The 27769-nt window shown below is 40.6% G+C and overlaps 1 protein-coding gene across 2 annotated transcripts in view; it reads left to right on the forward strand.

Moving 5' to 3' along the window:
• LOC126275312 (flotillin-1) overlaps positions 1-27769 on the forward strand; it is a 151607-nt gene that overhangs the window by 82371 nt on the left and 41467 nt on the right. For both annotated transcript variants that reach the window (XM_049977185.1, XM_049977187.1), the window contains exons 6-8: positions 12376-12506; positions 12604-12688; positions 26394-26581. In XM_049977185.1, the coding sequence (XP_049833142.1) occupies positions 12376-12506; positions 12604-12688; positions 26394-26581 (404 nt within the window). The remainder of the gene's footprint in view (positions 1-12375; positions 12507-12603; positions 12689-26393; positions 26582-27769) is intronic.

Below are 27769 nucleotides of genomic sequence, written 5' to 3' on the forward strand. Positions count from 1 at the left end.
TTGCCAATCCATCTCTTGAAATGGCAGCCCAGACCAGGGATTCCAATTGCAGTTAGTGTCTGGTCGCTACTTGTTGCACTCAACACTTTCCCTGTACCACCTTTCCTGTGGGCCTACTAACGTACACCTCCATGGTCCATGCCTCAGCCACAGCTCTGTCTGAACCTATCTCGAGGCCCAAAATGCTCAGTTCCACCTGAGACCCCTGCACTGGCGATTTTTCTCTGTTCTGAGCGAATTCCAGCTCAATGGATGATGGTCATGTTGGCTTCTCTTACACTCATGCTGAACGTAATGAACAGTGCTCCTAGTTCGAGAGTGCAGTGTTTTCATTACACAGTTGGTAGTCATCTCTCGAGCTCTTGAGCATATCCGCTCCTGTGCAGGTGTGTCCTTCATTATCTGTAGTGACTCTTAAGCAGCCTATAAGCACATGACTAGTGCTTCCCTCATCATTCTTTGGTGATGACTATCCAGGAGTCTCTTTTTGCTCTTGGAAACAGTGAACATTCAGAGTCCTTTATTTAGAACCCAGGACGTGTCAGGATCACAGGCAATGAACTTCCTGACACGCTGACAAAACAGGCTACCATTGAACCAAAACTGGAGATCAGCCTGCCGGAGACTGATCTCCAATCAGTGTTAAGCTGTAAAGTTTTCGGGATCAGGGATACTGAATGGCACACTGTCAGTACATAAAATAAATGATGTGTTCTCAAGCAGACATCAAATGTATGGCGGTCATCTATGCAAACCACTTGCAGGGGCTCTATTGTCCTTTGCCAGCTCTGCATTGGGCATACTTGGTTGACTCATGGTCATCTCCTCTATTGTGAGGACCCACCTGTTATCCACATCTTGTCGGATTGCCCAATTTTAGACGCTCTGCAGCGGGCTTTTAACTTTCCCGCCTTACTGCCAATGGTGTTGTGAGACAATGCCTCAGGGTCCGATATAGTTCCACATTTTATTCATGAGGGGGGGGGGGGGGGGCTTTTATCACACAATCTGAGGTAGACATCTACCTTCTCTCCCAGGCCTCCATTATCCTTTCATTTTAACTCTTCCTCACTCTTTCCTTGCTGTTTGTTCACCGTGGTGTTTGTTTTTTCCCTATCTGTATTCCTCTAACATTGTATTTTATTCTGGAGGTTTTAGTGTGTTGCAGAGTAGCTGGCTCATCCTTTTTTCTTCTTGTTGTCAGCCAGCCCGAGCCATCTGCTGTATTGTTTTAATACCCTCAACTGCTTTTTTTCCTTTTTCTCTGTATTGATGATAATTCCCAGACAGTCATTGGTCTTCTGTGAGTTGATCCACTTATAGACTAAACAGTTCTGGACATATCAGTTAGCATTAACAGTTTATTGAAATACTGTGTTGAAATATCATTTGACAGTGTTGAGAAGAGACATCGTGCACCGTGTACCAATCATGAGGTTATGTAATGGTTTATCAGAGTACTACTGGAGATTTTTTGATGCACAGTAACCCATGTTCTGCAAGCTTAAGCTCATGTATCCTGTCGAGCTGAAAGAGTACTTACCTGAAAAAATGAAAAACTGATGATCCAAAAGCACTGGTTCCAGTTCACTCAGAAACCACTGGCAGAATTCAACATACCAAAGTTTGTCTGCATTGTTTAACTCGTACACAACAGTAAATTTGTAAGAATACATATAACTGATGTTTCAAGATGATGATCTCTTCATTCCCACTTGCAAAGAGAGATAGTGTTCCAAGTTCATAATTTTGTTTCATGCTTTCCTTCGCTCGAGCAATGCTTTCTGGTGTTTTGAACTCTTCAGATAGTTGTAGTTTTTATTTACTATGGTACCCATTTTTGCCATTTTGCCACTGTTTTGCTTTGCAGATATTGCTGGAAGTTTTGCCAAAATACTTCCCGTCTTACATTCTCGCACAAAAAGTTCTTCACATATTTTCCATGAATTGTGCTTTGCATAACAGTTGACCATGAACAAGATCTGTTTTATGATTAGCACCATTTTGTGTTGCATTCAGTCAGTCATTAACAATGTGTGCTCTTCTCATTCACTCAGGACAGAGCATGTGGGACATGTGCATGCATAGACACATGACAGCAACGAAGTAGTGCATTGAAATCATGGTTTCCAGCATTTTCTGTGGTCGGAAATTCTCCTGTTCATTAACAAATGTCATTTCCACAACATTAATAGAAGTATTTTCCAGTCTAGTTCTATTTTGCTCTTTCTCTACTGTTAGCAACCAGTTCAGAAACACAATAAACAGTAAAAATAAATATACTGCAGTTTCTGAATGAAAATTACATGATCCAAATAAAATAATTATATTAACATTTGATAAATTATTATATTCTGTCATCAATAATGACATATTCAGAACAGCTTGGTAGGTGTAGTTGTTATACTACTAGGCAATCATTTCAACAATACATATATGATAGACATACAGGTCCATACTACACAATGACTGAATGAAAATAAGCTGTTGATCTCTGGACATGGCTTTCTATTCAAATAGTTATCTACAAAGTTCACTGTGTGTAGTAAGAGTTTGTAGGACAACTGAGAAACACTCTGTATATTGAGTGTCTGGTGTTTGGTATTCTTAGTTGCCTGAATGGTTATCTAAAGTAGATTTGTAGGTATACATGAAATCCATGTTGTGTTATTATTATCAGTGAATAGTCAGTCTCTAAATATAGAATTACCTCGGAATACTGTTCCTGGTAACATTAATAAATGGGCATAAACAAAGTATACTGCCTGACTGCTTTCAGCAGCCACATATAAAAACAAACGTTGTTGAACTTAAGTGGTTAAGAGCTACATAAAACAATTTCTGTTTAATGTTCTGACTAACGTGCTCAGCAAGAAATCTGGAACAGTCTGTTTTAGATATTGGCTTACACCATGTTCTCTTATTTTTGAGGTTGCATCCTCCCTTGTGCTGCATATATTTCTTTTCCCTACATATTTTGATGTTATCTAGTTACAGAAAAACCATCAGTAATCTCAGTGATAATTTACTATGTCATATTTGTGCATTTACAGTAAAGATAATCTCAGCTCCAGCTATCTAATAAGGTATTATAATATAATAAAGAGGATATTTTCATTTGGGCACGTGACAGTGAGGTCTGTAGTGCATACTCAGAATAAAGGATCATTCATATATTTGTACAGAACTGAAGTTATCATTGTATTGAAACATGTGATGGCCGGTAATGCTTTGTTCCAAGTCAGAAGACAGTTCTTTAAGGATAGTGATAGATATACCTATTTATAGTGTGACTCACTGCTTTCTATTAATTGACTGTTTTGCTTCATATGCCATAAAATTTGTCATTACCTAAAATATGTTGTGATTTGCACAGTGAAATGCATAAAACAAATTGCAGAAAATTCTGGTTTGTGATGTTTTATCATTTAAATGTGTTGTTAAAGAAGTAATAGATTGTACATGTGGTGGAAAGTCCTCTATAGAATTAAAGTACACAAAATCTAATTTTTGTGTATACATAATAACTAAATTATGTTCAAAAGTACTCTTAGAGGAGACTGTTCTTAGACTGGTCAGTAATTATTAACACTGTATCTGTATTGATATAATTCTAAGACGGTGTAACAGTAATATGCTTATGTTCATTTCATAGAAGTTGGCTTAACAGCGGACTTATTAAATGCTTATAATACTGTCTTTCAATTCTGAGAAGTCTTACCCTTTGAGCTGTCTCTAGCTCATTTTCTGTATTTCATATTGGAAGAAATTGGTAAAAATGTTTGCTTTTGTGTACCATATGGTTCTTTTCTTTAATGACTAAATCTTTTCCTGTAATGGCTATTCTTTTCTATGACATAGTTATCTATTTCCTTCTAGACAATATTCTGCACTGTTCTGCTTTAGTTCTTGGAATAATTAATTTTGGGCTTATCATTCAACTGTTATTATCTTTAAATATCACCCCTCAACATGGAAAAAGTACTTACAATATGAATGCAGTAGCTCATGTATGTGTGTTGTGACCACTCCACACAATTTGTTTTTCACAGAAAGGGTTGTTAATTCACTTTGTTACCCATCTCTTCTCTGTTGCAGTGGTGGTAACAAATTTTAGTGTATCTCAGTAGAAACAGCTGACAAAGATATAGAGGACTTTATCTAGAAATGTATTTGTATTTATAACTGACATTTACTGCATTTTAAACATCCCTTACATTGATGCATTCTACAGTAATCTGCTGGACTATTAGTAATTACGGTAACTGTTTTCCTCATTAATAATTGAATTGCCATGTTATCTGTTATACATAATAGATTATTATAGCATAAAAAATCATTTCAAACAAGATAAAGTTTAACATTTTTGGTGATGTAATAAGTATATAAATATCGGTTGTCCTTAAAAGTAATATTGATGGGGGAAGTTTGACTTACATTAACTTACAAAAGTTAAATAATACATTTGTGCCATGTTATTGGTATTAATTTAGGAATCAATATAAATCATTTATCTCATCTTATCTGACAGATAACACCATTATGTTTGTAGAATTTTTTTCCATTTTTGACCTTTATAGCCGACAAAAATTGTTAGCAAGCCAAAGCAGTCTTAGAAAATGAACATATGGAGTCCATTTTGTGTAATTGTAAAATATTTTAACAGGTACTTTTTCAGTGTCAGTGATAAAATTAGACAGACAGTTCCGCAGAAAGCAAAACAATTCATGTAAAAAGTATTAGATATTTTTGTTCAATAACATTTCTTCTTCACCTCCATCTGAACCATGGGAAAAGATATAGTCTCTAAAATGCAAAAGTTTAAATGAATGTATATAATAACTTTATTCTTGGCAACTGTAGACAGAGGGTATTTTAAATTATGCATTTTGGTTTTCTGGATGTTATGCATCCATCTTCAGGTGCTTTGACTCTTACAGTACCTACCACATAGAAGCATTCATCTAGGTGCCACAAGGGCCAAAGCATTGAAGACTGTTCCGCAGGATCCAAAATATCATGCTGCATAATTTAATATAAACCTTTTATGTTCAGTAAAAGGACCCTTCTGGAATCAAAACTGTTGCTGAGAGAATATCACATTTTCATTTGTGTTCAACAATTCTCATCTGAAACTTATACTTTAGTGGAATTGCAAGGTCTGCGATGTACTTGTCAGCTTCCTAAACTTAGAAGTTGTACGTCAAATGTATCCTATTATTTTTCATGACCATTCAATATTGTGTGTGCAGTTTTAACTGATTTCTAATTTATACCTGCTACAGCACATTCCGTGCTTACGTATTTTCTTTGTTCTGCAGTCCATGTTCGACATGAGTCTATAATGTAACTTTTCTCCAGTTATCTCTGTATTCAGCTCTCTGTTGCTGTTATCAGATCACTGTTCTCTTTTGTTAAAGTTTCTTACAATACCATAACAGTTATTACCCAGGACTTTGTCAAGTTTATCTTTCTTGTCCAAGTTTTGCCTTAACTAATTTCTTTATTAGCCTTGTTTTTTAAAGTCTTTCTACATGATCTGCCTGTCTAAGGTTTACTGCCTAGTTCCTGGTTCTTCTTAAAGCTGTTCTTTCTTCGCCTTAAGTTCTCATTTATATTTCTCAAATTGCTTTTCTCTCATACATGCAGTTGTTTTCCGTATATGCTATCCCAATATTTTGACACACAAAATATCATCACCAGACAACACAGTTACTTTTATTTTTTATGTGCAACTCAATGCCCATGGCTCAAAGACTTGTTGGAAATGAATAAGTTTGGTTACCTGTAGCCATGTTCCTGTCACCATAAAATTATCATTTCTCTCCAGCACTTAAATCTTTTTCATTTACTGATTCACCCTTTCTAGTGTTGTGGATCCTACCCAATCAGTCCCCAAGATTTCCTGAATATACCATGTGTTTTGTTTCATGTTTAAATTTTAGAAGGTGCTTTTCTTGTTAAAATGATAAAACTACTCTTTAGTAATGTTAAAATGTATAAATTTGAAACACAGTAGTCAAGATTGGGTACTAACACAGAGTGTTAAATATGTAGTGTGTGAAGTTGTTAAAGCTTGAAAAAATCTGGTTTCTGTTGACACACACATGGATTAAAAAGCCAGAAAGGGACAGGAACTATAAATGGTTTTTCAGTTTTTGTGAAACCTCATTACAGAAATCACTATCGATCCTGTGCTGGAATATCAATAGTATGGAATGATGGTCATGTCACTAAGGCCAAGCAATTCATCAGAGATAAAGCTATAATAATGAGTTAAGGAGAAGAGAGAGCCGGAATGCCAGTTAGTATAATCATAATTCCTATTTAATAATTCATATTGCAAAATTATGTTACTTGTCATTCAAGTTACATGTGTGTTGCTCATTTTTTAGTACTGGCATATAAAAGTCACATTGTGACAAAATGGTATGTGCTAAATGGAAGAAACCGAAGGTCAAATCTGCATAAACATCCGTACTCTGCAGATCACTGTGAAGTGCTTGGCAGAGGGCACATGCCATTGTGCCAGTTATTAGGCTTTTTTCTAGTTCCTTTCACATATGGAGCATGAGAAGAATGATTGTATATACGCCTCTGTATGTGCTGTAATTAGTTTGGCCTTGTCTTTGCGATAGCTATGGGAGTGATAGTAGTAGGTTTTAATACATTCCTAGATTAATCACTTAAAGTTGCTCCAGAAACTTTCTAAGCAGGGTTTTCATGACACTGACCCATGGAACAGACAAACCTGTGACTTTTCATGCTGCCCTTCTCTATATCCACTTATATGCAAATGGTGACTGTTCTTTCAGACATGTCCGAAAGAACAGACGCCATTGATGACCTGCAGCCACCAAGAACAAAATTGGATTTGATTTAATACCTTCATCTGCTGACGGGCGTTGATATATATCAATGGGGATAGGTGAAAATGTGTGCCCTGGCTGTGACTCAAACCTGGGATCTCCTGCTTACATGGCAGACACTCTATCCATCTGAGCCACTGAGGGCACAGAGGATAACGTGACTGCAGGGACTATCTTGCGCATGCCTTCCCTGAGACCCACATTCTCACCTTGTATGTCCATATATTACATTCATAGTGTCCCACCCCAAGTCCGAAAGAACATACACCATTGATCACCTTCAGATGCCTAGAATGAAATTAGAATTGATTTAACACCTTCAGCTGCTGACGGGCATTGATATATATCAACGGGGACAGATGAAAGTGTGTGCCCCTACTGGTACTCGAACCCGGGATCTCCTGCTTACATGGCAGGTGCTCTATCCAACTGAGTCATCGAGGCTTCTTTTGGAACATAAAACGGCAGCAGTAATGACCTCCCATTGGTTCTGCTGGCAGCAAAACATTTCACTTCACTCCGTGTCTCACGTCTTTGATAGGTTCTTCTCCCACCATTTTCAATGTCTTTCTTTGGAGGCCACTTCTCCATGCTTCTTGTGGATGCCAATCCAGTGCTGTCTTTTCAGTAGCTCCATGTTCTTTGCATATTGTCCACCTCCATTTTCTTTCCTTTATTTGCTCAAGAATTGGTCACTGCTTTGTCACTTCCCACAGTTCATTTGATGTTACATGTGGCCACATCACATTTATAATTTGCCAAAGACACTGGTTAATAAAGACTTGCAGCTGGTTTACAGTCATGTTTGTTACCGTCTATGTTTCAAAACTCTTGAGGAAGACTTCAGTTGAACAGTCACAGCTTGGTTTGTCTTGAGATGTTCTTATTGTGTCAGACAGGACATGGTTGTACAAAGGCTCCATTTGCCTTCAGTATCTCAATCTTTATATCTTCCTCTGCCTCTCCATCATTACAAATGGTACTTCCTAGAATAAAAAGGAATCTAATTGTTCAAATTCATTTCCATACACTGTTAGCTTTGTCTGTTTTTCAGATTGCATTTCATTTTTCGAGTTTTCTGAGCATTTACTTTTAGTCCTACAATTTTTGCTTCCTCTTGCAGTCTTGCCAGATTTTCTTTGATTCTTTGCAAGAGCAGATACAGATCAGCAGCAAAACCAAGGTTTTCAAGCCTGTCTTGCATTCCCCATTGAACACTTCTTCTGCCACCAACAACACTCTTTCATTATACTGTCTATCACCAACAGGAACAAGGTTGGTGACAAAATACATCTTTGCTTCAGCCCAGCATTTGTTTGCATAGGTTTAATAAATTTCCCATTGTACAGTACCCTTCATTTGTATCCCTCATGCATTGCTTTAACAATATTGATAATCTTTGATGGCATTCCATTTTCTTCTTCAATTAAGGCAGTCAATGCCTTTTCAAAATAAATAAACATAAGGCAGAATCTGTTCTGCCATTCTGCACTCTGCTCAAGTATTATACATATTATTGATGAGATGGACACAACTTTGATGTCTCTGACTCCAGCTTGATCTTTCTTAGCCATGGATCCACAGAGTCCTTAAAATGATTTAGCATTAATCTGCATAGTAATTTACTTGGTACAGAGAGGAGGGTGATGGCTCGCCAGTTATTACAGCTGGTAGCGCCCTCTTTCCTTGGCAAATTAATTAGCAGTCCGTCTTTCCAATCCTTTGATAGTTTCTCTTCTGTCCATGTCTTCTCAAACAAAGGATGCAGTACGTTCACAGGGGTGACAGTGTCTGCTTTACACATCTCCTTTCCTGGATCCTTCCCATTCTTTATGTGTTTGAGGGTTATTTTGATTTCAGCATTTCAACATGGTATGTTTACGTTGTCTCTTATTGACATCTGATACCTTTCATTGTTTCACCCATTCTTTGGATTGCTTCATGTTAGGCACTGGAGAAAGAAGTCTCCATCTTTTAAATTGGTCTCCTGCTGTCAACAATTGACACTCCTTGCGTTTCGCAGATCTGTTCTTGTCCAAAGTTTTTTAACATTATAGTGATTTTGTATAGTTCTTTAGTGTCTCCCATTGCTGTGGCTGTCTCTGCCCTCATAGCTTGTTCATCATCCATTTTATATCATTCCGCACAATTCTCTTAATAGAGTCACTAGCTCTGTACTCAGCTTGTATCAGAGTTTTCTTTTTCGTTCTTTTACTCGTATTTAATTTGCCTTAATGTCTTTTATACAGTTTATCAAATTCTGTGTACTCTCAGACATTGAATCTTTCTCGAGATAGTTTTTAAAGTCAAGAATCTGTCCACTTACATTGCAGTAGATGTCCTTAACCTGAGTCCATGTGTCATCAACATTATTTTCATCATTTTCCTGTGCTGCATGGAACAACACACAGCTGTTTCTTAGCTTAATATGGAATTATTCTTAATTTGCTGTTACCGTGTTCTGAAGTTTTGCACATATATATTTTGTTCCATTATTTAAAGTCTGTATTTGTAGCCATGATTTTCAATTTATATTCGTGATAATAAGGTGATGATCACTGCCAACATTGGCTCTACCTTTACTTTTGACATCCATCAGTGATCTAAATTTTTTGCTCAGTGCTACAAGATCAATTTGATTTTCCATTCTGTGGTCAGGGGATACCCATGTAACCTTATGGCAACTTTTGTGTGGAAGTACTGTACCTCCGATCATCAAATTGTGACTGACACAGAAGTTTGAAAGCATATCAACATTTCATTTATTTCTCCAATACCATGGACTCCCATCATATGGTTTAAGCCTTCATTGTTGTTTCTAACTTTTGCATTTAGATCTCCCAGAATAGTCAAGATATCTCTTGCTGGTCCTTTTAATGGTGTTTCTTAAGAAGTGATAAAACTATATATGTACAGAAAAAAAATTGTTCAGCATCTGAGGTTTCTACAGCAGTGTAGCATTAGATAATTGTGATATTACAAAGAATGGTCTTATTAAAGCCTGCCATTAGTAATCGCTCTGGAACTGGTTTCCATCTCATAAGGTTTATTTTCTCCTTTGGTTAACAGAAGTCTAACCCCGTTTCTGTGCTCTGTATACTCTCCAGCAGGTGGAGGGTATAAAAAGGTATATCCATCTTGTGTTTGGATTCCTCCAAAATCTAGCCATCTCACTTCACTAAGACCAGCCCAATCTATACTTCATTTCCAATGTAATTGGTACCTTCTTTCTGATTTGACATTCCAGAAACCTATTTTTGTTGTCTTTTTCATACCAAAAGTCTTCAATTTTGAGCCTGTCCAGCTGTGTTTTACTGTTGTTTCTTTAATCATGTCTTTACAGTGGCTGGCCTACAGTTCCTTAGTCAAGTGGTGAGGCAGCCACCTCAGAACCTCCACTTTCTCAGTTTTCTTTTAAGAGCTTCACACACCTTGTTTATGATTTGAGACGACAGGAAAAGGACAGGTTGAGGATAGAAGAAGAATACTAAAGGGCCATTTTAGGATACACTTCATCTGGCTTCTCCCTTTTGGGTGGCCCTGCTGAAAGCAAGCCTAATGACAGTACTGCCCTCTGGATCTATAGTGCATAAACCACCTCATCTGCACAGACAGTGCTACTTTAAGGCAGTGTCCCCTAAGCAGGGATTTATGGTCGATTAAGGTTAAAAGAAGGCTCAAATGCAGTGTAGAATCTGATATGGATTCCGTTGTGCCCTGGAACTTAGTTCAGTTGAAGCCATCATCACCATCACCACCACCACCACCACCACCACCACCACCTTTGCAATGGTGTGAGAAATATAAAAATTGTGTGCAATGTTTACTTTTGCTTTGTTACTCTGTTTCATTCCCTGTCTCACCTACGAGTGTCTGAACACTTAACTTTGGTACCACTAAAAGCCTTTACATATGACCAGATTTCTTTAGGTTTTGTGAGAGATCCTTCAATGGTGTTGTGCTAAGTTAGTCATTCGAGATTTCATGCATTGCCTGCATGACGTCAAAACATATTTCATTGAGACTCCCCCTATCTACTGCACAACTGCAGGTTCCAATCCTGCCTCGGGCATGGACGAGTGTGATGTTATTAGGTTAGTTAGGTTTAAGTAGTTCTAAGTTCTAGGGGACTGATGACCTCAGAAGTTAAGTCCCATAGTGCCCAGAGAGACTCCCTATCTATTGCCGTAGGCTTTCTTGCACAAGTTATGTAGTAGCTTTTGGTTCTTTAGTTTATATACAGTTGACTATACACCTTGGTGGGTTCCTCCCATCATACTGTACTACTAAGTATTAAGTGCATTGTCCATAAAGCTCCTAAACCTGAGCCGTAGCTCTTTAAATGCTTCAGATATAAATGTCTTGAGTTCCTTTTACAGATATGACACTACTGCCTTTTTATATAGTGTACTGAACATATAAATTCTTGTATTATTTTAGCTGCTTTTTGTACTTTGGTAATCATTGTCACTGTAATTGCCACCATTATTCTCCAATTCTGTTATTATCAGTTCTGTTCAGAGGTTTCATACACACAGCACATCTAAATTGCTACAGCACTAATGAATACTTTGAATGCTCTGCACCCTCCTTCCATCAGCTCTTCATGAACTTCATCCAATTGCTCCTCTAGCCATTCAGTGTAAAATTATGGTGATGAAAAGTTCTGGCATAATGTAAATAATTTAGGAGTAAATAATAGAGGTGTTGAGTTTTTGACAGGCACATAAAAAACACTGAGAACTTCATAGTTTTTGGATGAATCCATTTTCAAGGCAGCGCACACACACACACACACACACACACACACCAGCTGTGCAACTACACTGTGTATTCGGGTGACACATTCTAACAGCACGGGAGCTGTACAACTACACTGTGTATTCAGGTGACACATTCTAACCACACAGGGGGAAAGGGGGGGGGGGGGGAGGGGGGAGAGTGTGTGTGTGTGTGTGTGTGTGTGTGTGTGTGTGTGTGTGTGTGTGTACTCTTGCTCAAAAAGGGATTTGTCTGAAAGGTAGCAGGTTTACAGTCTTGTTCAAGTGCCTATGGATGACTCAATGCCTTTATTATTTTTTAAGTGGTTATTCCTAAATTATTTACTGAAGTTTTCAGTTCATAAATCTCCTTTTTGATCTCTTCACACAGTCAGGTGCTATTTATAAATCTCTTTTGATCTACAGAACTATATGATTTCTCTTTCTCATCAACATCTCTCTCTCTCTCTCTCTCTCTCTCTCTCTCTCTCTCTCTCTCTCTCTCTCTCTCTTACAGACTCATATTTTCATTAATTCTCATTCTCCTGGTGCTCAAAGCCAAAATTTTGTTCTTAATTTGTCTGTCGGCCTTACTTGATTGTCCCAATTTCAGCATTTGGTTAGTAGACACTCTTCTTTTGGTCCACGAAGTGTCTCATTGTAGTGTGATGCACCATGGACATTGTAGTTGTTTATGTGGCTTGTAGTTATTTTTAATATTCTGTAGTTCATTTTATTTTTGATAGGGGTATCTGAAAAGCTTGGGTATGGCCAGGACAGCTGAAGTTAAGAGGGATGCTCGCATTGGTGAAGCTGAAGCAAGGAGAGATGCCCAAATTAAAGAAGCTATTGCTGAAGAAGAACGTATGGCTGCCAGGTTAGTTTTTTAAGCAAATGTTGTAAATGTTTCTGGAAATAATGTATTATTGTATGACAAAAGAAGTCCAATATATTTAATCTAATATGTATTACAGATTTCTGAATGATACAGAAATTGCCAAAGCACAGAGAGATTTTGAGCTCAAAAAAGCAGCATACGATGTTGAAGTCCAAACAAAGGTAAAGGCCTATTACATATTACTTTACATTTAAGATTACAGATATGTTGATTTACTCTTCACAAATTAGCTTACTGTAGTTCATGGCATGTCATAGTGGAATGTAAATCTCAACTGATACTGTTTTATTGTATTTTTAACAAACTTTGTGATGTGTGGCTGAAAAATGAAATGAATCAATGTTGTTTACAAGACAGTCGCTGTATTCCCCTACAGCAATATGTGTAGTGTGTGTTTTAACTTAACTTTTAAATTGTACTGTTTCTTATGTATTTATGACTTATACCTGGTCCCCTTGTTTGATCCAGGATTCTTGTCTTCTCCAAGTTACTTCTGCTATCTTTCTATATCTCATGAATTTTTCTCCCTTACTCCTCAAGAGAGATTAGCTGTAATTCCAAGATCAGATGATTGATGCTCGCTATGCCCATTATGCTTCAATAAAGCTATAGCATCCTTCAGTCCTTCAAAGTAGTTAGCACCAAAGACTTCCAGATATTTCTGTCCGGGTGCAGGTTTGGTGTGCAGTGTGATAGAGTAGAACTTGAAAAAGGTTTAGTTTAGTAAAAAAACTCAATCAGTATAAAAACCAGTTTAGGAAAACAGCCTAAAAGTGACATTTACTACACTACATGCAGTGTTCATGTGGTGATATCTGTAGAGAAGTGTAAAATACAAAGAAAGCACACAAAAAGCCATTTTCATATGTGATAGAACACTGAATAAATGTACACACTAATTCTGGCATTGGAGAGCGCTGCCCAACTCGCTGTCACAAAGAAATACCAAACATTGAACACTTTATTTAGCACCAGAGGAATGAATAATAATCAGTTTCTATAATAAATTGTCATACATAACAAAGATGGCATTAGCCACACTGTCATCCTGTTCATAAGTACTCTTTGTTACTTCTTCTTCCTCTTGTTCCAAGTAAGGTCATGCAGTGGTGGTGAGAGACTAGAGTCATATTGGGGAGAACAGCAGTTCAAATTCCTGCATAACTACCCAGATTTCCATTTTTTGTGATTCTCCTAAATCAGTTAAGAGGTTAAGAGGAATGTCATGTTGGTTACTTTGAAAGGACACAGCTGATTGCCCTCCCCCCCCCCCCCCCCCAATCCCTCCTTGGCCAGAGCTTGTGCTTAGTCTCTAATGACTTAATTGTTGATGAGAGATTAAACCCTAGTCTTCCTTCATTTCTTCTTACACTTGTAAATTTCTAGTTTGTCTCATAAACTAAGAGCATACCCCTTGTGTATTTATGAAGAAGGCACATGCTATCCCCAGTGCGGCCTACAATGTGCCCACTCTTGGCTAAATAGGCTGGCAAAAGTGCCAGCACTTAGTGGCTGCAAATCCTCTTTAAATCTCACATTGACAGAATGTGACTGACTACAGTAATCATAGTAAATTTTGTACACTCTTTTCAGAAATTGGATAAGAACTGCTCACTCTCTGGAATGAATTAGCTGCTTTTTGTGACTCACCAGTCACAATTCACTCACAAAAGTAAATGAAAGAAAGGCGCTTCATCTGTTTTAATTCAGGTCACTATAGCAGCATTTTTATCGGATTTGGTCCTGTTTTGAAAGAACATAGATAGAGAAGTAATCATTTTATGTTAGGTCCCTAGTAGTTCAGAGATTTAAAAGTTCTATATTTCATCTGCTTTAAATAATTTAAATTTTACAAAAAAATCCTAATTGCTTCTTATCAAGCGGGACAGTAATATACGAATGCATAGTTTCATGGTGATATATAATGATAAAATTTTATCAAGCTTCCAACCAAAACCAGTGGTTTAAATTCCACGAGCTTTCAGCCGAGTTCTCCTCAGCCATTGTCAATTGGTGACTATCAAATGATTGCTGCTGCCATCCTTATATAGCTGCGCTGTCATCAGTGACATCACTGGTGCTCACTCCAGTGCCATATATGGTAATGTTTTCATCACGCGGTTGCTGCACTTGCTTCAACTTCCGAAGGCTGGGTTCCAAGCTGTACTTAGCTGCAGGCTGCCATATTGATTAAAGAGGATGTCAGAAATTTTTAACTCGATCACCTCTTTTATAACACTGTCCCAAAAACTGGTAGTTCATGTAATAACAGATGTCTCGGCAAATGCAGCACGGTGTTTGTTTTGTAAAGAATGTTCCGCCACAGCTGATTTTTCAGGATCCTTAGGTATTGTATTCCACACAACAATGTTCAATAGTACATACAATCTGTCTGAGATGCAACCCCACCTCAGAGAAGGAGATAGGGTGGTGTTGTGTCATTGTTCATGCAGGTTCCCAGCAAAGACTCTTTAGATTTGCTCTCTCAGTTGTTTGAAGACACTGTAGTGGATTTATTTAAGCACACTCTGACATCTTTGTATTTTTTGTGTGATGGAGATTATTTTAACCAGATAGACGGCATTGCGATGGGAAGCCCATTAGCTCCAATTATAGCCAACCTCTTCATGTAGTACTTTGAGAACACCACCCTGGACACAGCTCCTGCAAAACCTGGTTGCTTTTATCATTACGTCGATGACACCTTCGTTGTGTTGCCTCATGGGCATGAAAAGCTGGGAGAATTTTTCAACCACATCAACAGCATCAATGATAACATCAGATTCATGATGGAAGTAGACGGATGGTGCCTAGCCTTTTCTAGATGTTCTTGTCTGTTGGAAAGAAAATGGGTGTCTCAGCCATAGTGTCTATCATAAACCCACCCACACAGACAGGTATTTGCATGCTAGCAGCTATCACCATCACTCACAGAAAAGTTCTGTTCTGAGGACATTGTTGCATCGAGCAAAAACTGTTTCAGATGCTGAAAGCCTTCTGAAGGAACTGAGCCTCTTGTGGAAAGTCTTCAAAGAAAATGGCTACAACAACAGCCAGATTTTGCAGGCCATCTTGCTGAACAAAACATAAGCAGAAGACCTCAGATGAGGGATGAAGAAGCTTGCATTCTTGCTGTTCTGTGGCTCAATAACAGGAAAGAATAGCCAGCTTCTAAAGAAGCATAAAATCAATACAGTTTTTAGAACACCGACTAAAATTTGACAGCTAATGTGGCCTATGAAAGACTATGTTGGTCTCAGAACACCAGGAGTATACACAATACTGTGTGGGTGTGGACAGTTCTATATCAGACAGACTATACATACTACTGAACAGCACTGTGTGGAACACAAGAGATGTTTTCACCTGCGGTATCCTGAGAAATCAACATGGCAGAACATGCTTTAGAGAATAGACACCGTATTGCACTTGCTGAGACATCTGTTGTTATGCAGTCTACTTGTTTTTGGGACAGTGGTATAAAAGAAGGGATCAAGTTAAAAATTTCTGACAGTACCTTCAATAAAGACTGTGGCCTGCAGCTAAGTAGAGCTTGGAACTAGGCCATCAGAAAGTTGAAGCAGGTGAAGCAAGCACGCCATGAAAACATTACCATATATGTCGCTGTAGCGAGCACCAGTGATGTCACTGAAGACAGTGTGGCTGTTGAAGAACAGCAGCAGCAATCATTTGACATCACCACTTGACAACAGCCAAAGAGAATTCAGCCAAAAGCTCATGGATTTTGAACCAATGGATGCAACTGGAAGCCCGAGAAAATTTTATCAAGTGGGACAGTTTTAAAAGCATGAATGATTCTTGTTATGTTTCCATTCAAAATTTGAAGACAAAATACAAATATAAGAATCATAACCCAATTGTAATTAAGTATCTACATTGAATCGTTTGGATAAATATGACAATATTATTGCCAAAGAAGACAAAATTAGTCAGTATGATGATTTATAAATGAAATTTGACCTATTTTACTCAAAGTGAATTAGTTTCTTTTCTTGGTGTATAGGTGTTATGCTTTTGAAAAGATACATATTCAAGGCACTGATGTAGCTGGAATGCATAATATTTTCAGAACCGATTGGTGTAGTGTTGGCTATAACAATTTTCTGGTTTCCCACCAGTTTAAGGGATTACTTTTTCCAGGAAATATGCCTCAAAAAATATTTGTCTAGTTCAGCAATTGCTGCACATTTCAGGTCAGGACTTCTTTACAGCTAAGAATACGTTCCAAACAGCTATTCATACTTTATACACAACATCTAAGATATGTACTCTGTATCTTCAAAGAAAACAGAAGTTATGACTTTCAGGGATCAGGAGCCAGTTACCAGCATTGTAGTAATAAGGAATCAGAAAATAGAAAGAGTAAACTCATTCAGTATCTTAGGAAATACTATCTCATTCATGACTGTAACTTACATAAAAAAGACTGTAAAAAAATTTTAATTACATTAAGAGAAGCATCTATAGAACCCTCAGAACTAAAGTAGGAAAAGTCGGTGAAGACCAGTAAAGTCTAATACAGGAAACAGTGCGTAGCCGCGCATTTTTGTACAGTGTTAGGAAGGAGTGCTATGAAAAACGTACTAGAAATTCCAGCTGATGGGGTTGAGTATAGGTACCGGAGTATGTTTGGAGGTCACTTTTGTACAATTGCCTTGAATAGCTCGAAAAATGTGGCCTGTAGCAAAAATGTATTTTGGTATAAAATTAAACTCCATTACATTTCATACAGAAAAGGTTATTTATTTACTTGGTAGGACTAATAGTTCATGCAAAGATAGTGAGAGAATACTGAAGTCTTGCACGATGTGCCTGCATTGTAGCTTTTGTAGTTGTAGCCAATTTGAGGTTGTTTCATGGCTTGACAGAAAACAGGTGTCCTACATCAAATGGTTCATATCAGCTTCCTGTATGCTACTGTGGTATGTTGTAAAGAATTGTCATTTACTCTTGTATAATGCGGCAAAGTGTTTCCTCCATTAATGCAGTCTTCTGGAAAACTTTCCTTTCTTCATTTTTTATTCTTTTCATGGCTGAGAAAAATTGTGCACATTAGTAAGAATGATAAACCGTGCATGCACATTGTCTATAGCATATGTTTTTGCAGCTTGGGAAATGTCTCCTTCACCATGTGACATGGAATCATTGTCTGCCACAGACTCTTTTTCCTGCTCACTATTATCCACAGACAAACATTTTGGGTCAGATGAGCTACCGCTCCTTTTTTTCCACGTCGCTTACAGCCCACTTCTTAAAAGGATCTGGCTCTTTGAATTGGTTCCAAAGCGGATCACCCATCTTTAATACTGTGAAGCCAGTAAACATACTACATGTACTTCCCAACTGATGTTAAATTGAAAGATTCAGTGTGTTTTTAACTTGAATGCTGCATATAACATTAGATTTTATGACATAAAATTTAAAGGCTTGCTTTCTTTTTATTATATTTTCCATTGTATTCTCTGAGTCTGTACGGGCCTGTTAAGTTGGAGAAATTGTGTTGTCATATTCTGTAAGTAAAATACGGCATTTCAGTCTTCGATCGCTATTCTTTATTTTCAATCAATTACCGGTCTTGGGCTAGCTGTCCATCTTTAGATCATATGTTGTAGTTACAGAGTAACTTGTCCGTACAGAACACACGGTTCACTGTCATAAGTAAACACCTTTTGGCCTTTATATGACGGTCCCTGCAGGGTTTGACCTCCATTTTCCAAAATTTTCCCAAAGAGCGAGCCAATTTGGGAAGGGCGCCTTACATGGTGCATCGTGTCCATCGTGCATTGACATCTTACGTCCACTTTCTTGTCATGGCATTGCAGTCCCGCTCATCCTCCATCTCTTTCAGGAGGACACCTTCCTGGGTGCATTTTCCTCTGCCCACTATGCAGTGTCACTTTCTGCATCGATGATGACCACAGAAATCTGTGCACCTCATGTCCAGCGTTATAGCCAGTCCATTGTGGTGGGACCGCAATGTACCCTGTCGGTTGTATCCCCCTGACTACACATGGATCATTGTGCTATTAACTCCCCACGTATGCCAAGGAGTAGATGCCTGTCACCCTGGGGCATTGGGACTCCTGCCAATGGCCATCCTGCCAGGTGGCCTTTGCTGCAGCTGGGTGGCACCCGTCGGCAGGGCCTCTGGTCGGAGTGAGTGGCATCAGGGTGGATGAGGCGCGATGAAGTGTACCACGTCGTCACTTGCTGGTGATCAAATGCCAACAGTCTCTTAAACATTCCAAGTCTCAGTACAATGCAAGGAAGTATGATCCTAAATCATTCCCCTCCCCGGTCACACCATGGAAGGAATGCCAGGCTAAGGATGGCAGTAAATTTTATTCGCCCCGGTATCTCATATGTACGAGAGCTGATGGGGACTCGTTTGTCTCAATGAAGCCTCAGTTTTTTGTTGTAGAGCATTTAGAGGACAAGTTTAGGGAGGTGGAGGTCTTGTCCAAAATGCGGTTAGGTTCAGTCTTGATAAAAGCGGCATCGTCTGCCCAGTCACGGGCACTACTCGCTTGTGACAAGCTGGGGGATGTTTCCGTTACCATCACACCTCATAACAGCTTAAATATGGTCCAGGGTATTATATTCTGCCGGGACCTTCTTTCGCAGTCTAATCACGAGTTGCGTGCCAACTTAGAGCGATGAGGAGTTCATTTCATCCAGTGTGTCCGTTGGGGTCTGAGGGATAATCAGGTTGCCACCAGCGCCTTCATTTTGGCTATTGAGGGTGACACATTACCAGAGAAGGTCAAGGTGATGGTCTATCACTGTGATGTCAAGCCATATATCCCTCCCCCAATGTGGTGCATTAAGTGCTTAAGTTCAGCTATATGTCTTCCTGCTGTACTCCCAGAATCACATGTCAAGATTGTGCACGTCCATCCGATCCCAATACTCCATGTACCCCGCCTCCCATCTGTGTCAGCTACAGAGAGCATCATTCCCCTTGCTCACCAGACTGCAGCTTTTTACAGCAAGAAAGGAAAATCATGGAATACAAGACCCTGGACTGAGGCGAACAGGAAATTTGAGTGGCTACATCCTGTGTCTATGACCTCCTCTTGTGCTGCTGCTGCTGCTGCGAGAACAGTTGTAGCCCCATCAGTTCCGCAAGTTACAGTTGGCTGTCAGAGCTGGAAGACTACACCTGCCCCTTGATGGTGTGGGGCACTCCTGTCCCCTGTTGTTCTCATACTGCCTACCTTAGGAGCCCTGTCCCCCCAACCATTGGACACACCAGTCCCCACTTCTCAACCAGAAAAGCGTTAAGTCTGAAGTGCCAAAAGCAGCTGGTCATAGGGCTTCAGGATCGTCCACATTCGCAGACACTGAATCAGTGAAGCCCTCCCAGCAAGAGAAACCCAAGGATCAGTGAGAGAAATGCAGAAAGAAGTCCCCCAAGACCAAGGGACTTGCGGTGGCACCCACACACCGCTGCCTACAAGCTCTGTGTCTGAGGATGAGGTGAAGATTCTGGCGTCCGCTGAAGATCTAGATCTCACCAGACCCTCAGACACAATGGATACAGTCAGTTCAGGAAATAAATCGGTGGCAGCAGGTGACCCTGAGGCACAGACTGCCACCTCATTAAGTGTTTCATGCCTTCCCAGTCTCACAAGCAAGTCATCCTCCAGTGGAATTGCAGTAGTTTTTTCCACCACCTGGCTGAGCTATGGCAACTGTTAAACTTTACACCTGCTTTCTGCATTGCCCTCCAGGAAACCTGGTTCCCGGCAGTACAGTCCCTGCCCTTCACGGCTACAGGGGATATTAACAAGAACCGTAGTGAATATAATAGTGTCAGGTGGAGTTTGTGTTTATGTCCTGAACTCGGTATGTAGTGAACCAGTGCCCCTTCAAACTCCTCTTGAAGCTGTGCCTGTAAGGATACAGACAATGCAGGACGTAACTGTCTGCAACTTATATCTCCCTCCAGATGGTGTGGTACCCCTGAATGTACTGGCTGTGCTGATTGATCAACTCCCTAAACCTTTCCTACTTTTGGGATATTTTGATGCCCATAACCCTTACTGTCCCAGCTCGACCTCTGCCTTGTAAATACTGGGGCTGCCACACATTTCAGTGTCACTCATGGTAGTTACTCAACCATTCATTTATCAATTTGCAGCCCAGATCTTCTCTCATCTACCCACTGGAGAGGACATAATGACCTGTATGGTAGTGACCACTTCCTCATCTTCCTGTCACTCCCTCGGTGCATGCCCACTGATGCCTACCCAGATGGGCTTTAAACAAGGCAGACTGTGTAGCCTTCACCCCTGTTGTCACCATTGAATCTTCCCCACATGGTGCCATTCATGTTGTGATTGAGCAGGTTACTACAACAATCTCCTCTGCAGCGGAGAGGTGATCCCTCATTCTCTAGGGTGCAACCGGTGAAAGACAGTCCCTTGGTGGTTGCTGGAAGTCACTGAGGCAATTGAAGAGTGGCGGCGAGCTCTACAGCGACATAAGCAGCACCCTTCCTTAGAGCACCTAGAAGCCTTTAAGTGGCTCCATGCCCGTGTTCGCCTGTTTATAAAATTAAGGAAACAGGAGTGTTGGGAGAGGTACTTGTCGACCATTGGGTGCCATATGTTACCTTCACAAGTCTGGACTAAGATCACATGTCTTCTTGGGTACCAAACCCCAAAAGGTGTCCCTGGCATTAACATCAATGGCATGCTCTCTACTGACGCAGTCGTGATCACCAAGCACATTGCTGAGCACTATGCTCAAGCCTCTGCACCAGAGAACTACCCCCCCCCAGTATTTTGTACCCTCAAATGGCAAATAGAAAGGAAAGTCATCTCGTTCACTACATGCCACATTGAACCCTGTAACGCCCCCCTTACAGAGTGCAAGCACCTTTGCTTATTGCCCTGACACAGCTGTCGCGCTGGATCAGATCCACAGTCAGATGATTAAACATCTCTCGTCTGACTACAAGGGATAGCTCCTCGTCATCTTCAACCGGATCTGGGGTGATAGCATCTTCCCATGGCAATGGTGCGAGAGCACCATCATTCCAGTGCTAAAACCTGGTAAAAATCCACTTGATGTGGATAGCTATCAGCCCATCAGCCTCACCAACATTCTCTGTAAGTTGCTGTAACATATGGTATGTTGGCGGTTAGGTTGGGTCCTGGAGTCACTTGGCCTACTGGTTCCATGTCAGGGCAGCTTTGGCTAGGATCACTCTGCCACTGATAATCTTGTATCTTGTGTCCCTTGAGTCTGCCATCCGAACAGCCTTTTCCAGACGCCAACACCTGGTTGCCATCTTTTTTCACGTACATAAAGCATACGACACGACCTGGTGTCATTGTATCCTTGCCACATTGTATGAATGGGGTCTCTGGAGCCAGCTCCCGCTTTTTATCCGAAACTTCCTGTCACTCCGTACTTTCCGTGTCCAAGTTGGTGCCTGCCATAGTTCCCCCCGCATTCAGGACAATGGTATTCCATAGGACTCTGTATTGTATCTCTATTTTTAGTGACCATTAATGGCCTAGCAGCAGCTGTAGGGCTGTCGGTCTCCCCTTCTCTGTATGCGGATGACTTCTGCATTTTGTATTGCTCCTCCAGTACTGGTTTTGCTGAGCAGCGCCTGCAGGGAGCCATTCACAAGGGGTAGTCTTGGACTCTAGCCCACCGCTACCAGTTTTGAGCCACAAAGTCATGTGTACAGTTCATCGGCATTGTACCATTCATCCAGAACCAAAATATTATCTTAATGACAATCCACTCACTGTAGTGGAGACGTATCAATTCTTAGGACTGGTTTTCGACACCTGATTGACTTGGCTACCTCACCTTCCTCAGCTTAAGTGGATGTGCTGGCAGCACCTCAGTGCCCTCCACTGCCTGAGCAACACCAACTGTGGTGCAGATCACTCTATGCTGCTGCAGCTCTACAGAGCCCTTGTTCAATCCCGCCTTGACTATGGGAGTCTGGTTTACAGTTCGGCTGTGCCCTCAGCATTGCGTTTACTCGACCCAGTGCACCACTGTGGCATTCGCCTAGTGACGGGAGGTTTTAGAACAAGTCCAGTGACCAGTGTCCTGGTGGAGGCCAGAGTCCCTCCATTGCGGATCCAACATGTACAACTGCTCTCCAGTTATGTTGCGCACATTCGTAGTTCTCCTGAGCATTGGAATTACTGTCTCTCTTTCCCATTTCATCTCCCGCATCGGCGGCCCAGGTCAGGGCTCACAATTGCGGTTCACGTGCGATTCCTTCTCACTCAACTGGAGTCCCCTTTACTACCTCTACTTCAGGTCTGTTTACATACACCTCCATGGTGTACACCTCGGCCAAAGCTTTGTCTGGGCCTTTCGCATGCCCATAAGGACTCCATTACCTCTGCCGCTCTCCGCTTTCACTTCCTCTCAATTCTTGACTTGTTCTGGGGTTCTGAAATTGTTTACACCAATGGCTCGATGGCTGATGGTAATGTTGGCTTTGCCTATGTCCACGGAGACCATATTGAACAGCATTCCTTGCCCGCTGGCTGGAGTGTATTCACTGCACAGCTTGTGGCCATATCTTATGCACTTCAGTACATCTGTTCCTGTTTCTGGTGAGTTGTTTCTTACCTGTTCTGACTCCCTGAGCAGCTTACAAGCTATTGACCAGTGCTACCCCCGCCATCCTTTGGTAGCGAACATTCAGGAGTCCATCTCTGCCCTGGAAAGGTCCAGTCACTCAGTGGCATTTGTGTGGACCCCAGGACACGTTGGAATCCCAGGCAATGAACTTTCCGACAGGCTGACCAAACAGGCTATACTGAAACCACTCCTGGAGATGGGCATATATGAACCTGACCTGCGTTTTGTCTTACGCTGCAAGGTTTTTCGGCTTTGGGAGATGGAGTGGCATAACAGAATGCACAACAAACTGCATGTCATTACGGAGACTGCGAATGTGTGGAAGTCTTCCCTATGGGCTTTTTGCAAGGAATCAGTTGTCCTTTGTTGGCTCTGCATTGGCCATATGTGGCTCACACATGGTTACCTCCTCTGTCGCGAGGACCCACCTCAGTGTCACTGTGGCTCCCAAATAACAGTTGTCCACCTCTTACTGGACTGCCCACTTTTAGCTGCTCTGCTGCAGACTTTTAACTTATCCCAGCACCCTACCTTCAGTGTTGGGAGACAATGTCTCACCAGCAGCTTTAGTTCTATGTTTTATTCATGAGGGTTAGTTTTTTCATTTGATCTGAGTTTTAGCACATATCCTTTGTCCTTCTGTGTCCTCCATCCTAGAACTTTTAGGGTGGAGGTTTTAATGTGTTGCAGTGGGTAATTGTTCTACTGGGACAAGGGACTGATGACCTCGCAGTTTGCACCCCTTCCCCCCCCCCCCCCTCCCCCCACCACACACACACACACACACAGCAGCCCCACTTTTAAACCAACCAACCAACCAACTTTCCTCATTAACTTGCATTTTTCCATCTTTAGAGCTTGTTGCTATTCATCACACCAATTAGAAATTTTATCTAAGTTGTTATGTATCTTCCTACACTCACTCAACTTTGATACCTTACCGTACACCACAGCATCATCAGAAAACAGTCGCAGATTGTTGGCCACCCTGTCCACCAAATCATTGATGTATATCGAGAACAACAGCAGTCCTATCACACTTCCCTGTGCACTCCTGACAATACCCTTGTCTCTGATGAAGGCTTGCCACTGAGGATAACTTACTGGATTCTAGCACTTAAGAAGTCTTTGAGCTGCTTGGATATCTGGCATATGCCTGTACCTTTGTTAACAGCCTTTAAATAGCGTACCATGTCAAATGCTTTCTGTAACTCTAGAAATATGGAATCAGCGTATTGCTCTTCATCCATTTCACTATATTATAGCCATGCTTTCTAAAACCATGCCGGTTCATGGCCACCAGCTTCTCAGTCTCAAGAATGTTTATTATATTCAAACAGAGAATATGTTCAAGGATACTGCAGAAAACTGAAGTTAGGAATATTGGTCTGAAATTTTGTGGGTCCGTTCTTTTACCCTACATATATACTGGAGTCACCTGCACTTTCTTCCTGTCACTTGGGACTTTTTGCTGGATGAGATATTCATGATAAATGCAAGCTAGCTAAGGGGCCAAAAATGTAGAGTATTCTTTGTAAAATGGAACTGGGATTCCATCTGGACCTAGTGGGTTATTTGTTTCTAATCTCTCAGCTTTTTCTGTGTGCCAGGGATGCTTATTACTATGTCATTCATACTTTAGTCTATCTGATGGTCAAATGATGCTACATTTATACAATTCTCCTATGTGAACAATTTCTGGAATGTGAAATTTAAAATTTAGGTTTTCATTTTGCTATCTTCAAATGTCACACCAGACTGACCAACATGAGAGTAAATGGAAATAATGACAGTACAAATCAGTATGACTTCATTTTATCAAACACTGCAAACTTCAGGTTGGAATGTCAACAATATTAGGAAAAAGATAAGTTGCTACTCACGCGCAGCTCTGACCGGATGGAACTGCTGGCGGTAGCAGTCGTGTGCTTGCTTGGGTGAATGTGTGCGTGTTTTGCTGAAGAAGGCTTTGGCTGGAAACTATAGGCTTTAGCTTGTGGAAACTATAGTCTTTAGCTTGTGCACACTTGTGCACATCTGCAACTCAACCTGTCATCTTTATGATGAGTAGCAATATGTGCTTTTCCTAACATTGGTACTTCATTTTACTATCCTTTTCTGGACATAAAGCACTCGCTAATAATGTCTAGGCTTATACACTCTTATTTTTAACAGTTGAGCTCATTTCACATTCTTGCTGGTGTATCCATTGCTATGTAGTATTTCCACATTGATTTAACAGGTCATCTCTGTTCATGGAAGCCGTTCCTTCCACCAACAGAAGTCACTGACCAACAACTGCAAAACTATTTCTTTGAAAAATTTCATACATAACTCCATCAGTTTTTCTGCAAATAAACAGATTCATAAATTACTTTTCCCTAATAATCAACTGTTTAGCAACTTCTTCAGGAAGTTTATGCACAACACTGTGAGCACATGTTAAGGAACCAAAACAATGATCCCCCCCTGCTCAAAAACCTGCACATGACTGTTTGTGCTTGGGCATTGTTGTCATTAAACAGCAAAATAATGGCCCCACCAGTGAAAAGGTGCACTCAGCTTTGGATGTGCCAAAAACCAATGAGTAAGGAGTATTAAAGGTAGCAGTACTTCTTACATATGCCACAACTTCTGCTGCAGAAAATTATATACAAGCAAAAAAAATATTGTCAAAGTTACGTTTTATAACTGTTTGCATCCAAATGAAGTAATGTGCCACTTCATTGTGCCATGGGCCACAGCAAACATACAATATCAGTAGGATAACATTGCCCCACTCATGTTTTGTCTCCATACTATTACTCCTGTCGTCCATGCCCCCACCCCACCTCTACCCCTGACCCTGCCCTCAACTCCCACCCTTTACCCTATCACATTTCATTTCCCTTTTTTGTCCTCACCTTCTTCTTACTGCTCCACACAAAGCAGTCTCTCACACCGTTCAGGCTACAACGATTTGATAATGTGTGTGTGTGTGTGTGTGTGTGTGTGTGTGTGTGTGTGTGTGTGTGTCAGGCTACAAGTAATGAAGTGGATCTACCATTTTATTTTTTATTTAGCAAGACCAGAGTAGGCTTTCAGGCACTCTACTACATCAGGCTTTCAGGCACTCTACTACATCAGACTTGCATATCACTCATCACCTAGAGGGTGATGGGTTATCTTTACTCATTGTTGATAATTATGATTTATGGGAGGTAATTTCATTTATTGCAGAAAGCTGAGGCTGAACTGGCTTATGAACTACAAGCAGCAAAGACAAAGCAACGAATCAAAGAAGAGCAGATGCAGATTCTTGTTGTAGAACGAAGCCAAGAGATTGCAGTCCAGGACCAAGAAATTCAGCGAAGGGAGAGAGAACTTGAAGCTACTATAAGACGTCCTGCAGAAGCAGAGAAGTATAAGTAAGAGATGGAGCTATGCTGGTTCTATTGACTGTTTCAGAATAGCAGTGAACTATGGTTAAAAACTTATTACTTTCATGCAAGACTGCTTAGGGTGTTCGAAAATTCCCATTATAAACTTCCAAGACTTGTACAGGGGAGTGAGTATGTGATATTTTGAACTGGAACCTACGTCCAGAAATGTGCAGTTTCCATTCTGTAACAGTTTCAATTCAGATGTGTCAAGTGTCCACATCTGCTGAAGGAAAAATAAGTCACAGAGTTTCTTATCCTGATATGCAATAGGGTAGACAGGATGATGTGTACTATGTCAGAGGGTCACCTGATGTCACTTTACATCTACCTTGCTGTGAGACCTGTTCAATGCCTGAATGCACAGATAGGCTCCTTGTGTATAGTGAAGCTCAAGATAACAGAAGAGATGTTAGTGTGGGTGTATCATGAATGTTTACCACAATGTAGCATGCCACTGCACAAATTTTTTGCCCAAGTTATGCAGCGGCTCCGAGAAACAAGACCTTCACTGTGAGGAGGCAGATCTGTGATGCCCCACAGCAACACCACACACATGTATTTGAAGATTATGTACTTCGTGGCATTGAAGAGAGCACATCAATGAGTACTCGAAACAACTGACTGTGAAACGGGTGCTAGTCACAGTATCGCCAGGAACATTTTTCATGACCAAAAATTACAATGTTATAACTTACAAAGGTTACACACTATGGGTTCAGCCAATTTTCCAAAACATGCTGCCTACTGCACATGATTCCTGAACTGCTGCATCAACACACCCATGTTTCCACATCAAATTCTGTTCACAGATGAATGTAAGTTTACTAGGGACTGTGCTCTGAATTCATGAAACAGCCATGTCGGGGCAGATGAAAACCCTTGTGCCACACCTATTCAGTGATTTCAGCAACGGTTTGGTATTAATGTGCGGGCAGATATTTTGGATGGTGATGTGATTGGGCCTTCCACTCTAGCTAACTCACCCTGCATAATCTACATACAAAACATATTGGATCCATCCTTGGAATCTGTGCTACTTGATATTCATCAGGAAAAGTGGTTTCAGCATGATGGTGCACAACCTCAATTATCATGTGCAGTTCAGAGATATTTCAACAGACGATATGGTGGTAGATGGATAGGCTAAAGTGGTCCAGCAATGTGACCAGAGTG

This window comes from Schistocerca gregaria, chromosome 1, assembly GCF_023897955.1.
Source record: "Schistocerca gregaria isolate iqSchGreg1 chromosome 1, iqSchGreg1.2, whole genome shotgun sequence".
In the NCBI taxonomy this organism is placed as follows: Eukaryota; Metazoa; Arthropoda; class Insecta; order Orthoptera; family Acrididae; genus Schistocerca; species Schistocerca gregaria.